The following is a 12190-nucleotide window of genomic DNA, read 5'->3' as shown; positions in this document are numbered from 1 at the left end:
CCGCCCATCCCATAATGCAGTTTGTGTTGGTGTGGCAGCTCGGGATGCGTCCCTGACGAGGATAGGAAGTGACACACACCAAACTCGGTGTGTCCCCCAGCCAGCTCCGGTGGCTCGGGGCCTGTCAATTCCAGCTCCATCAGTGGCACTGGCTCAATGGCAGTGCCTGTGACACATGTCACAAAGTTTTAAATGTCTGCTCTTTTCAGCAGGATGGCTGGGCGCGCGCCGCAGCCAGGGGAAGGATGACATTTTGTGTCGTGCGGGGGGGGGAACTTGTTGTGGCTCCCCTCTTCCTGCCTCCTCCGGCTGTCAGCCCCAGTTTCCTCTGAGCATATCAAAACACAGACAAATAAACCTTGTCATTTTGAAACGCCGGCACTAGTGACCAGGCTCCTGAACGGCATGTCAGCTGGAATATGGTCACACAGTCCTGTAGGAAGTGGTGTGTAACCACATGCAAGCAAGCATGCATCCTCTCACACGCACGCACTCTTGTGAACTGGCACACATGTTAAAGCTAATAGAAGGAAAGAAATAAACAGATAGAGACATAGTGGACAAACATTGCATGGGGCTATCTCTGACCTTTCCTTCATCGGTCTGTGATGAGGTGGGAATCTATCTGCTGATTGACACGCTGGATTGAAGCTCAACATGGTTTCTTTCAAATCCCAATTACAGCCTGCCTCTCCTCTCAACATCATCACCATGGTTTATCCAGATACTTCAACTCTAAAATCAAGCCACATGACCTGACATTAGATTAGACAGTCTGTCTTTTTAACCACTTTTGCGAGTGCAATGATGAGTAACAAAGGGCTGTTAAAATGCTGATTGGCTCCACTGATTGGCTCACAGGATAAAGTATTAGCGTGATGGAGATTTGATTATTAGGAAACAGTGTATTGTGGTGGCAGAGGGGATTAATGTGAAGGCACCGGAGTACCTTGAGCTCTTTATCAATTTGACAAGAGACACATGTTAGTTGCACCCGTTTAATCACTTGAAGACATCCAGCTATTACAGGTTTGCATCGGATCAGCTGTAACACATCATTCATTCATGTCAAAATTTCAGACTGGGTGCTTGGCTTGTTGATGTTGTTGTTGTTGTTGTTGTTGTTGTGATAAAGGATTAAAACCTCGATGACTATAAAATGTTAACATTTGAAAAATGTATGCATTTGAACACACTCAGGGCAACTATAGAGTCAATATGACATTTTCTGAAGATTATGTCTTGTGGTTTTTTGTTATTGATGAAGGTTATGCTTCATGTATAATGGGCAACGATTTTACACACTCAAATGTGTTTACAGGTCTTGAAAAGTACTCCTGCTTATATGAAAAAAGCAGCATAAAACCTTTAGTGGCTCCAGAGGTAGCTGCATATAATCGGATTAAACTGCCTCCAGTAATGTCACTCAGCGGCTAAATTCTGATTGTTTGTTTTTAATATGTTCATAATGAGTACAACAGTGTTTTAGGACTGCAGTGCTAAACCAGTGGACGGCTTTTCACAACCTGGAGCCTACATTACCCAAAATACACCTTAGCCACTGGAGGAAATGTATCGGATTACATGCAGCTTCCTCTGGAGCCACAAAAGGCTTTATACTGGTTTTTTTTTTCACATATGTGGAAATACTTCCAGAGACTTGTAAACACACTTAAACGTGTAAAATTGGTGGAGTTACCCTTTAAGCTAAAGGAAGAAGAAGCACAGTGTGAAAGGCAAAATAACAGAGATACAGAAATGTCACCATAATAATACACGATATACCTGAAATTCACATTTGGTTCCGACTGATACGACTCTTTCATTAAAGCTAATATTGGAATGTTTTTGACTTTAAAATCTGCATTTGATACATTTCATCCATAAAATTATCCATTTGCTAACATACACAACATACACGTTACAGAAACTGACCAAATTATTGCTCAGAGGTCAGGCGAGGAGACACAAAGTTCAAACTGATTCAATAAAACTTCATCCAAACACAAAGAAGGATTGAAACGATTGAACGATTGTAAATCTTGGAATGTTTGACCACCTGGCAGTATAAACCCTTTTCTGTCAAGTTCTTTGCAATGTCCTAATGTTTCAAATGGCAGCTAGGAATGTGAGTGCGTGTGTGTGTGTGTGTGTGTGTGTGTGTGTGTGTGTGTGTTTGTAAAAGAGTAAGAGAACGAGAGAGATGAGTCCATGTCAGGCCCCAGGTGTGTGACCGTCACCCCTTTCACCCTTGATTAGTGGCGGTAGTGGACGGGTGATCCATCATGGCTGTCAAAGAAAAGGATGCAATTGGCCGGGTCTGTTTGTCTATGACTCTGTGTGTGTGTGAGAGAGTGGGAAAGAGAAAGAGAGAGAGAGAGAGACTGTCCTTGCGTGCGTGCGTGTGTTATGTGCGTGTCTGGAGTTGTGTGGCTGCTGATGCTTACAGGCAATCATGTCAGTGGGAGTGTCATCTCTGAGTCTGACTGGAAGCTGGAAGCAGGGAGGCAGAGGCAGACCCGGCTCAGCAGACGTAACTATGGGGCTGGAATATGAAGTTTAAAAACTACGAGAAAAAAAAAACATCCGCCTTACATAACCATGACAAAATCTTTTGACGAAGTTTTTTTCCCCCCAGTGGGTGATCAGGTGACTCAGATATCACCAGTGATTTTAATAAATAAGAGACTGATTGGATCTCTTTTCTCCTTCACGTCCACTGTCATTCATGTCCGTCTTTGTGCCTCAGCAGCTGCCCATCAGAGTTGGTCGTTCCGGATGAATCTGTTGCCTTCGGAGTGTTTGCCATAGTAGACGTAGCGGCACTTGGCGAATACACCTAAAATAAAGAGAGGGAGAGTCAGGTGAGGGGTCTCTCATTCTTTAAAGGAGACACATTATGCTTACTTTCAGGTTCACCACTTCATTTTGAGTGACTTGCCAGAATAGGTTTACATGTTGTAGCTCTTCAAAATACAGAAAGGTTTTCTCATGAAACGCTTTAGTTTAAGCGCCTGTCTACTTCAGAATACCCAGTCTCTTCTGATTGGTCTGCTCACACATGCCTGTTCCTGCACCACTGACAAACCCCAGAGAAGCTGAGCTAAATCAATTCCTACGTGCCAAACTTGCCAAGGCATACATTTTGCAAATGTGTGACATGGTGACGTAGTGTGATGTCACAAAGTCACGGAGTTAAATGCAGGACTACTGACGAGGCGTTTCAGGAGCAGTGTTTTCTGTGGGATGGAGCAGCTTTCCTTGGCGTGGACTTAAACCTATTTAACTTTCAAGACCGTTTACATGCGGGAGAAGGTAGGTAAAACACTGAAGGACACTAAAAATACACAAGACATACTAGACCTGCTTTGAATTTGATTAGAAACAAATAAATATATTATATGTGGACTGTTTGACCAGTTCACATCTGTCTATATTCATGCAAAGAATGCAGTGACTGGATTTCATGAGCGTAGAAATCATGTTCCCAAATTCCCAAATTGTGTGCCAGTATTCCCAACCTGTAGGTCACAAGATAAATCTGAGGGATTGCCAGGTGATCAGTGGGAAAGCAGAAAAAAAAGCAGAAAAGCTTTGTTTAAAGGGGTACCGAGCCAAAAAGGTTATTAACTCACTATAACTTCATACACAGGCCTCTGTGATTGCTCGCTCTTGTAGATATTGTGTAAGCGTGTAAATATTGATGAGTCTTTTCCTCGAGGAACAAAGAGTGAGAGAACAAAAAGTTTGCAGCAACCCAGAGCATTGATTTGCAAGTCTTGAAAGCAAAAGGTTATTTGCTTGTAGTACAGTCATAAAAGCTTATTTGGACCTTTTTTATCTACTGCAGCATTTTACTGAGAGTGGTTACTATGTACGGAAATTCTTAAAATGCAGACCGGGTCACTAGTAATAACTTCATCTGAAGATAAAGGAGAAAACCACAAACCACAGAATGATGCCAACGCAGGTTTCAAAACACTGAAAACAAAGCTTGCAAATGCATTCAATGTGTTCGTTCGAGCTTAAGGACACGGACGATGAGTTTTAGGGAGAAAAACTGCATGTAAACAAACCCGTGTTTGTTTACTACTGTGCAAAAAAATTCCACTGGTCTGCTTCGAATGGCAGGACTGAACAGGGTCTGCTTCACGGTCGGAGATGAGAGGTGATGCTGGGGAGGATGAGCGTCTTCTTCTAGAGAAAGACCTATGGCCTCGGGGCAAAGTCCTGACGGTAACAAGCTCACAGCCACCCACGTGGAGTGCTCCAACACACACTGGACCATCACAGTGAGCAATTATCCAACTATCAGCAGGCATGGGTGTGGCATGGGGGGGGGGGGGTCCATGTGCATTTGTAGGTTATAGGTTAATAGAACTTTCTAGATAATACAGGTCAATTGAGCTGAGAACATGCTCCTGGGTACCACTGCAGTAGCTCATTATGATGCACTAAATGAAGATATTGTTTTCAGTCGACGCGCCTCACCAAAAAGCCTGATCGGGAGCAGGCGGTGGCTTTGAAGGCGGTTTTCTCGCTTATTATCCAACAGGGTGCAGTCAAAATGTCATAGCTCTCCTGATATCCGCTGAGATTCAACAGCTGAAACTAGTCATGCCAGCAAAGAAACTCACAGAGAAGACAGCAAGACCACAGTCCACAGAAAGGAATGTACGTCCAATTATATCAAAGAAGTGTACGTGTGTTTTATACCCATTTTACAGTGTGAAAAATGTGAATTCAGCAAAGGTAAGGTCTTGGAAATACATCTACAGAAATCATTTAATCGGAATTTGTAAAGAACAAGTGACATAACGATGAATCCAAGGTGGCCAGCAGTGCTTTTTTTTTTTTTTTGCTGTGATGAGAGGTGTTCCCGGGCCAGGCTGAGGGCTGCCCAGACCTCTGTGACTGGTCTGCTCCGGCTCTGATGTCACGGCGCTCCCGCTGCCACTTGATGAATGTGGCGGACTGCAGCTAGGTGTCACCTCTCGCCAAATGAGGCAAGGACAAGTGGCATTAGTGCTGTCAATGATCCTCTGACAGCAGAACAGATACAGCTTTCGCCAGGCTTTTTAAATAGACATCAAGTGCGTTATGGGAGAGGAGGGAGGGATGGGGGGGGGGGGCACCAGGCCAGAGACAGTGCAGGAAAAGGAGAGACTTATGGGAGAGGCGGTGTCGCAGAGGGATGAGGGGTGCTCCGAGCGCTAAGTCCAATCACATAATCCAAAGAGACATTGTCAAGGGCGGGGAGAGAATGGCAACTAAGTGACAGAAAGCAGAGACGGGGACAGAGATACTGGTGCCATATTAGTGCCAAGCATATTCTGATGCCACCCTCAATTCTAACCAAACCTGACACATCGCTCTCTTTCCCCCACTCTCTCTGACTCTTCAAAGTAGGCAAGTCACACACACACACACACACACTCACACACACACACACACACACACACACGGGCACATATAACGTACGCAGACATACACACAAATACACACACCAGTCCCTCGCAGCAGTAGTGGGTGTTCTGTCAGGCAGAGGAGCAGTACAGCAGCAGCAGCAGCGGTGGCGGCGGCAGAAGCAGCAGCAGCAGCAGCAGCAGCAGCAGCAGCAGCAGCAGCAGCCCACAGGCCCGAGGACAAGCTCAGTCAATCTAAATCTGGACTTTGTAGTGGAGCAGTGCTCATTTCCCCTCATAGCCCAGCTACTTGAGGTGATCCAAACACTGAAGTGTGAGGAGCTGTCACCTCCGATAAAATCCGGGACCAGCTCCATGCCTGCCTGCTTCCTCGGTGTGTGAGGGATACATATACGTGTGTGTTTGTGTGTGTGTGTGTCTCTCTTGAGAGTGAGGATGTTGGGGCAGGGGGAGGAGAATTCCAGCTGCCGTGATTTGCCTGGGGATATAGGTGCCACGGCTTGAGACCGGGCTTGACACCACAGGACTTGGGGTGTCTCGCAGCGCTCTGATCACATGGGCGCCGGGGCCTTTCACATATTCACAGTTTACCCGGCGAGAAACTCACTCTCTCCAGGAGTGGGGCCCTTAAAGAGATTACCCACTGAGGTACCAGAACCGAGGCGGCTCCTATAAGATATTACCTAGAGGGGATATATTTGTAGGTTGCAACCAAAGCCTTTCAGAGATAACCTTCACAGATGAAGGAACTAAAGCTAAAGGCCCCTCAAGCCTTCACACTCTGCTGAGCTCGTCACTAGCCCGTGGGGACGGAGAGGGATTGGAGGGAACACATTCTGAGATTCTCCAGGACCAGTCGGAAAAACTCTGCCGTCGTGTGACCTGTAACTCTCCAGCAGTCGCTTTAAAAAGTAATAAAGCCATAGATGTGATCAAAGGAGAGGAGGAGTAAATAAGGGGATCGAGCAGAACAAAGAACAGGGATGAGGTCTGTTTCCCATTGGGTGAAAAAGCGCACGAATGTGTCTCTTAATTTTCTGCACAACCTGGCTCGAGCTCCGGATATATTTCAGCGTTACATTAAGCAGTGTGTTTTGTGCATAAACACATTCCAGTTCGCCGCGTTCCCCTTCACAGCGAGAGCTTGCTCTTATTACGAGAGGAACCAGGAGAAAGATGGGGTGGTTAGAGATAGAGGAAGGGAATAACAACGCCACACTCACTCTTACATAACGCCTTCTGAGGCCATGCTCACGCCTGTGGGGTTCCGCCTGATGAACTGATACTTAATAACGAGTGGTACAGTGCCAAAGCCAAGTAGTCTACAACATCCTCTGTGTATCCTAAGCCACGGATGAGCACACTTGAATCAACACCCACACTCTCAACCATATACACATTATCACCAACCCATACACACTTTCATCTCATGCGCACGAACGCAGCACACAGGGAGAACAGTGGGAGCAGCCATTAAAGTGACAGATTAACAAAGTGATGTGGAGGCTAATGTTTCCATCATGGCCTGGTGGAGGAACAATCAGGCCTTTGTTCTGCATATGTCACGCAGCACCTTGTTGTTTTTAAGGGGAGTAACTAACCCTCTTGTCTTTATTAAAGGGCCGTGCAGTCTGTATCTTGTATCTTCCTCGCGGTGAACGCTGCAGTGTGGGTTCATCGTCAAACAGTCTGGTCTTTTCAGAGCTGATTACCCAAAGCATGTGTCCTCTCTGCAGGGGCCTGATGGGCCACTCTGCCACAGTGTGAGTAAGCCAGCTGTACAAAGCCTCCAATGTACAGCGCTCCGCTGTGAAATCAACACATGGTAAGGAAAGTTTTGGTTTTTTTCTAATGAATACATCGTTTTTCTTCATAAAGTATGAACAGTAAGTGTAGGGTAAAAGCCAACTCTGTTAATTACTATGACCACCAATCCTCGCAGACAAACACACGAGGACTCCTTAACTTGCGTCCTGTCAAAAGTGCAATCGGTGATGCTCACCATCGTTGCACAAAGTGACAATAACAAATTAATAGCGGTTGACTTCACTCAGTAGTTCATCTGAAGGTGTAGTAATTGCATGGCCCTGCTCAGGAAGTGATGGCAAGGTTTAGAGACTAGAGGCTGGGCTTGTCTCAGAGAGCACAGATGACAGAAAATAAGAACATGCTAAAAGCCATTGCAAGGAAGATCTTTGCTATAGATCAAAAGGCAAACAGTCAGAGTTATCTTTATTATGCTAGATGCAACGAAACTGCAAAGCGTATTCTAAACAAGGGTAAAGGCTCATGAAGCCACATGTGGTGATACACAAAGTTTTGCTGAGACACACTTTTAAATTTACATTAACTGTTGAATAGCAGTCAGCTGTGAAATAGGTGGGAATGGGTCTGACATTTCTTGGTTTTGCATGGGTACGGGTCCCAGCTTTCAAATTACAGCCGGGTCCAGGTAGTATATATCCACATCCTGTTGGGTTCTGGCACCATCATTTTGGACCAGTGAGGTTAACTAAAGGTATTTCAGTGTTTGCAGAAACTCCCACTGAACTGTCTCCTGGGTCTCCAAGCAGAAGTTTTTCTCCTAAAAATATTTTTTTCCACTGGATACTGTGTGCCTCAATTTTCCAACACATAAAATACTTTATAATTTAGTAGAAAGACTGTCTGATTTCATCCAACTGAACAGATGTCTCTTTCAAAGCTTGCCTCTGTTCCAACAGCCTCAGAGTATCTTTCATATGCTGTTTTTAGAAAGCTGAAATGTCATAGTGTGTAAGTTTATACTCAGAGAACATCAGTTACCAGGACCAGTAGATCACAGGGATGGGAAGTGTGAGTTAGGAAAGTTAGGCTGCTGAAGAGTTCTGCTACCCGACTGAAACCAATTGGTCTGCGTCGTGTTGCAAGTAAGATTTGCAAAGCCCGAGAGAGTGTGGCCGAGGCATTGCATTAACCCGGCAAGTAAAAGTTTGGTTGAGGATGAACTAAGGAGGCAATGTTACTTTGGATCTCAGGTCCAGCTCTCAAATGTTGTAGCGCCAGTCAGGTGTTGGCGGTCTGGTCTTTCCTACATCGTTATGTGCCCCGACATAAATACATCGGCTAGTTTTGGGTGAACATCTGTGGCACTGGTTTTGAGGTATGTCCCGCAACATCTGCACTAGTTGGCCCATGTTGACACCTCTCAGCCAAATGAGCATATTGAATCTTCGACGGAGCCCATCAGTAAGAGATTGAGCAACCAAAAGACCAAGGGCTGACAACGCAGTGTCTTTTGCAACTTTCTGTCAGACATATTCTGGATTAGAAGTGGCTATAATGGCAAAGAGTGGTTAAAATGATGGTTTGTGTCAGCAGTCCGGAGTCTCCTAGTTGCCCTTTTCCAATGACGAATACAAACTACCGCCACCTGGTGGTATGGAGAGCCATTTCCTCTCAAGCAGGCCTCAGAAAATACTAGTTGGCATTTAACTCCAGTCTTCGCAGGGTGTTCACGTGAAGCCTTTTTGTGACGGCACAGGTAACGCGAGGCATCCCAACAGTCGACCTTTGTCGCTGCTAGTCCTTTGAGGTCGGTTTAGTGTGTCCGGGCTCGAAAATGTATCTCACACACAACACTCAACTAGGACTTCGGTTTGTCCGATTGTACTTGTAGGTATTACTCAAAGTATTAACTCACACAGCCTGCTTAAAAAACTGTGCATTTAATCAGCCCACACACAGAATTATGCATGCACGCTCACACACACGTACAAGAGAGAGAGAAAGAGTCAGAGACGGGCGGGAGATGGAGTGGGTTTAATGATTGTTCCCTGCATACAATCAGCTTGACTCTTTTCAAGGGCCATCAATATGTCACAGAAAGACACATCCGACGGATGTAGCTTTTAACATCAAGGTTATCTATTCTCGGCATGAATCCACTCCCTCCACTCCCAGTTTCTTGTCCTGCCTCCTTCTCCCATCCATCCTCCCCTCTCGTCTCAACTGCTTCCACTCTGTCTTTCTCCTTCTCCGCACTCTTATTTTTTCTCGTTGATTCTTCTCTCTCACTCGCTCTTTCATTCTGGTTGTTTGCTGCATTTCTTTTTTTTATTTACTTTCTTTGCTCCTCCTCTTTTCTGTCCCATCCTTCAGTTTGGCCACTTAGCCAACAATTCCATCAGTGCCGCCATCCGTCAGAGAAAAAACGCAATGAGAAAAAAAGCCAATTAACAAGGCAATTACACTTTCTGTATCATCTCCAAAGGCTGAAATAACACTGCTGGGCAGGTGGGGGATGGGGTCAGATGGAGCTGAGGGCAGGCATCCATAAGAGTTGGTGCGAGAGTGACTTATGAGCTTGGGGCGTAGGCTGCTGTGAGCCAGGGCTATTATTGTGGACACGATCCATCTCCGGCTGTCCTTTTATCAGTTCAGCCCAACGTCATGAGATGGAGTCGCCACCTCCTCTCTATAGGGAGGCCTGCAGATAGATAACCCCCCTGCGTCCCATAAACCAACAGCCAGTGGACTCTGATTCAGCCTACTGAGAGTCGAGCTGGCACACACAGCACATTGCCAAGGAGAGAAATAGAATTGTTTCACTTAGTGTTGGTATGCTGGATCTGAGTGCTAGTGTTAGCTTTTTCTAATCTGTTTATTCTTCTAGCAACAGCGCAGCTGGAAATATTTGCAAAGATAAAGACGTACATAATGATGCAACTCAAGAGCCAGCGTATCCAGCTCTCCCTTGAATATGGGGATGTGCATTAAGTCCTATGCTTGATTTCACAGAATCAGGGCATTTGAGACCAATCAAATACCCGCTGAAATCAATTATGTAACTAGGCCTAGGCTCAATTTGGCCAAAAGGTGCCAGCGGGAATGTAATGTAATGCAATGTCCATGCAGGACATGTTTGCTCCAGAAGAGTATTTCCACTGATTTAATGATTACATTAAAACGAATGCAGAAACCAGAATAAACTGTTGTAAGTGGTTGTACTTACTTAGTTCCCCAGCAGGCAAAGCAAAAACATTCAATGTTTCACAACTGTTGTTTTTGTAAAAACTATGTGGTCAGTTTACAGTATTTGAATTTTTCCAGAGTCAGCTAAATTGTCTAATTTCTTCTCTGTCTTTACAGTCTATGACAAAAGGGTCAAAACACCAGGCTGTTATTGAATATACTGTTCTGCTGAGTCAAGCCACCAACCGTGTGACTATTTATTATTTTTTTTTTTTAGTAGTTTATTGTCATTTGTAGTATAATAGCAGAGGAAATCATGCTCTGCTTTGTGAACAAACCTTTAATATGAAATAAAATCAAAGCCAAAACACCTACTGTACCCATTAATCTATCTTCTGTTGTACTGATGTATTTTCACTTGATTTACCAGATTTTCTGTATTTTTGTTGATGAGAGAGAGAGAGAGAGAGATAGTTGTTTATTGATTTGGCAAATTAACTGCTGCAATGTGGTTTTGTGTTGGTGTAAGTAGAGCCCAACCAATACATTGGCAGGCAGCTATGATGTCTTTTATTTTTTAGAGATTGTAACGCAGAAAGAGATGCTTAGGGATATTTATGATCATTAAAATTCCCAGCGAGGTTTACGGTTTCAGTGCTCGAATGTCACTTTCGACAAGAAGGTTTGTTATTAAGCTGTAAAATATCCTGCCTCCATTATGTACATATCTTTTTCACAAGAGTTTGACAACCACATGAGGAATAATGGCAAAATATGGGTGTTTATGGAAATATCTTGGGTAAATAACATTATCTCTGGAATTTTTTCTACTCCATAACATCGGCCCCAAAAATCTTATATCAGTCAGGCTCTAGGAAGAAGTCAAAATATTTTTTGAAAACTGGTATTGACTGCAAAAAATTGTAAACACAAGCTATAGATACTTTAATGCAACCCATTTAAACAACAAAAGGCTAAAGTATGTTTAAAACAGGCCTACATGTATGTGCATGTGTGTATGCGAATGAAAGAGGGAGAATGGTGGCTGAAGACGTCGAGCAAGAGGGAACGTCACTTAGGTAAAACATATTGATGGCACCAATATGAGGACCATCTCATTATCATTTTTATGATGCACATTTCTCACAAAAGGAGTGAAGGCTTAATACGACGTGTTGGAACTAACGCCATCCTTACTCCATCTTTACTCTGCTGACAGACTCCCCTGTCAATTAGTTCACCATCCTAACAGCTGAGGTGTCACCCGTCTCTCTCGGGCCACGAACTTAAAACTCCTGCGTGTAACTTTGAAAATGAAAGTGACATTAGTCCTCTCGCAATAAAAAATATTTAGTCCATTAAACATAAATAGCTGTCATTATGATGCATACCCTGGGCTCGGGCCTTCCCTGTTCCCCTCCTGGCTGTTTACTGCGGCCAAACAACTGCAGCGCCTGCATGTTCTCAACTTCAGCGTATTGATTAAACTTTTAAATAGCTGCCATATAACCCTGGGACATCAGGAAGATTAATTTGCGTCAATGTTCATCTGTAATTCATTAGCCATTTATACTCTCCACATCCACACACGCTATCAGGGAAATGCGCCCCATTTTTCACCCAGGCAGAGGCTGGGGAGAAGGCAGAAAGAAAGAGGGATGGCGGGAGGGCAGGAGAGACAGGAAGGAGAGGATTATACCGCTTACAATGAGCCGCAGCGCTACATGCAAGACGGCAAAACATCCGGCAGCTTTAAGTAAATTCTAACAAGTGCATGCTTAAATCTGCTATTTTATAGGTGTATGAGGAAC

The 12190-nt window shown here is 44.5% G+C and overlaps 1 protein-coding gene across 1 annotated transcript in view; it reads right to left on the bottom strand.

Moving 5' to 3' along the window:
* Positions 1–984: 984 nt before the first annotated feature.
* Positions 985–12190, bottom strand: part of lrmda (leucine rich melanocyte differentiation associated) — a 225434-nt gene continuing 214228 nt past the window's right edge. Inside the window, exon 7 of the mRNA XM_030440977.1 lies at positions 985–2839. Within this exon, the coding sequence (XP_030296837.1) occupies positions 2760–2839 (80 nt within the window). The 3' untranslated portion in view covers positions 985–2759. The remainder of the gene's footprint in view (positions 2840–12190) is intronic.

Source organism: Sparus aurata, chromosome 15 (assembly GCF_900880675.1).
Source record: "Sparus aurata chromosome 15, fSpaAur1.1, whole genome shotgun sequence".
Classification (NCBI taxonomy): Eukaryota; Metazoa; Chordata; class Actinopteri; order Spariformes; family Sparidae; genus Sparus; species Sparus aurata.
This window is presented reverse-complemented; position numbering and strand designations above follow the sequence as displayed.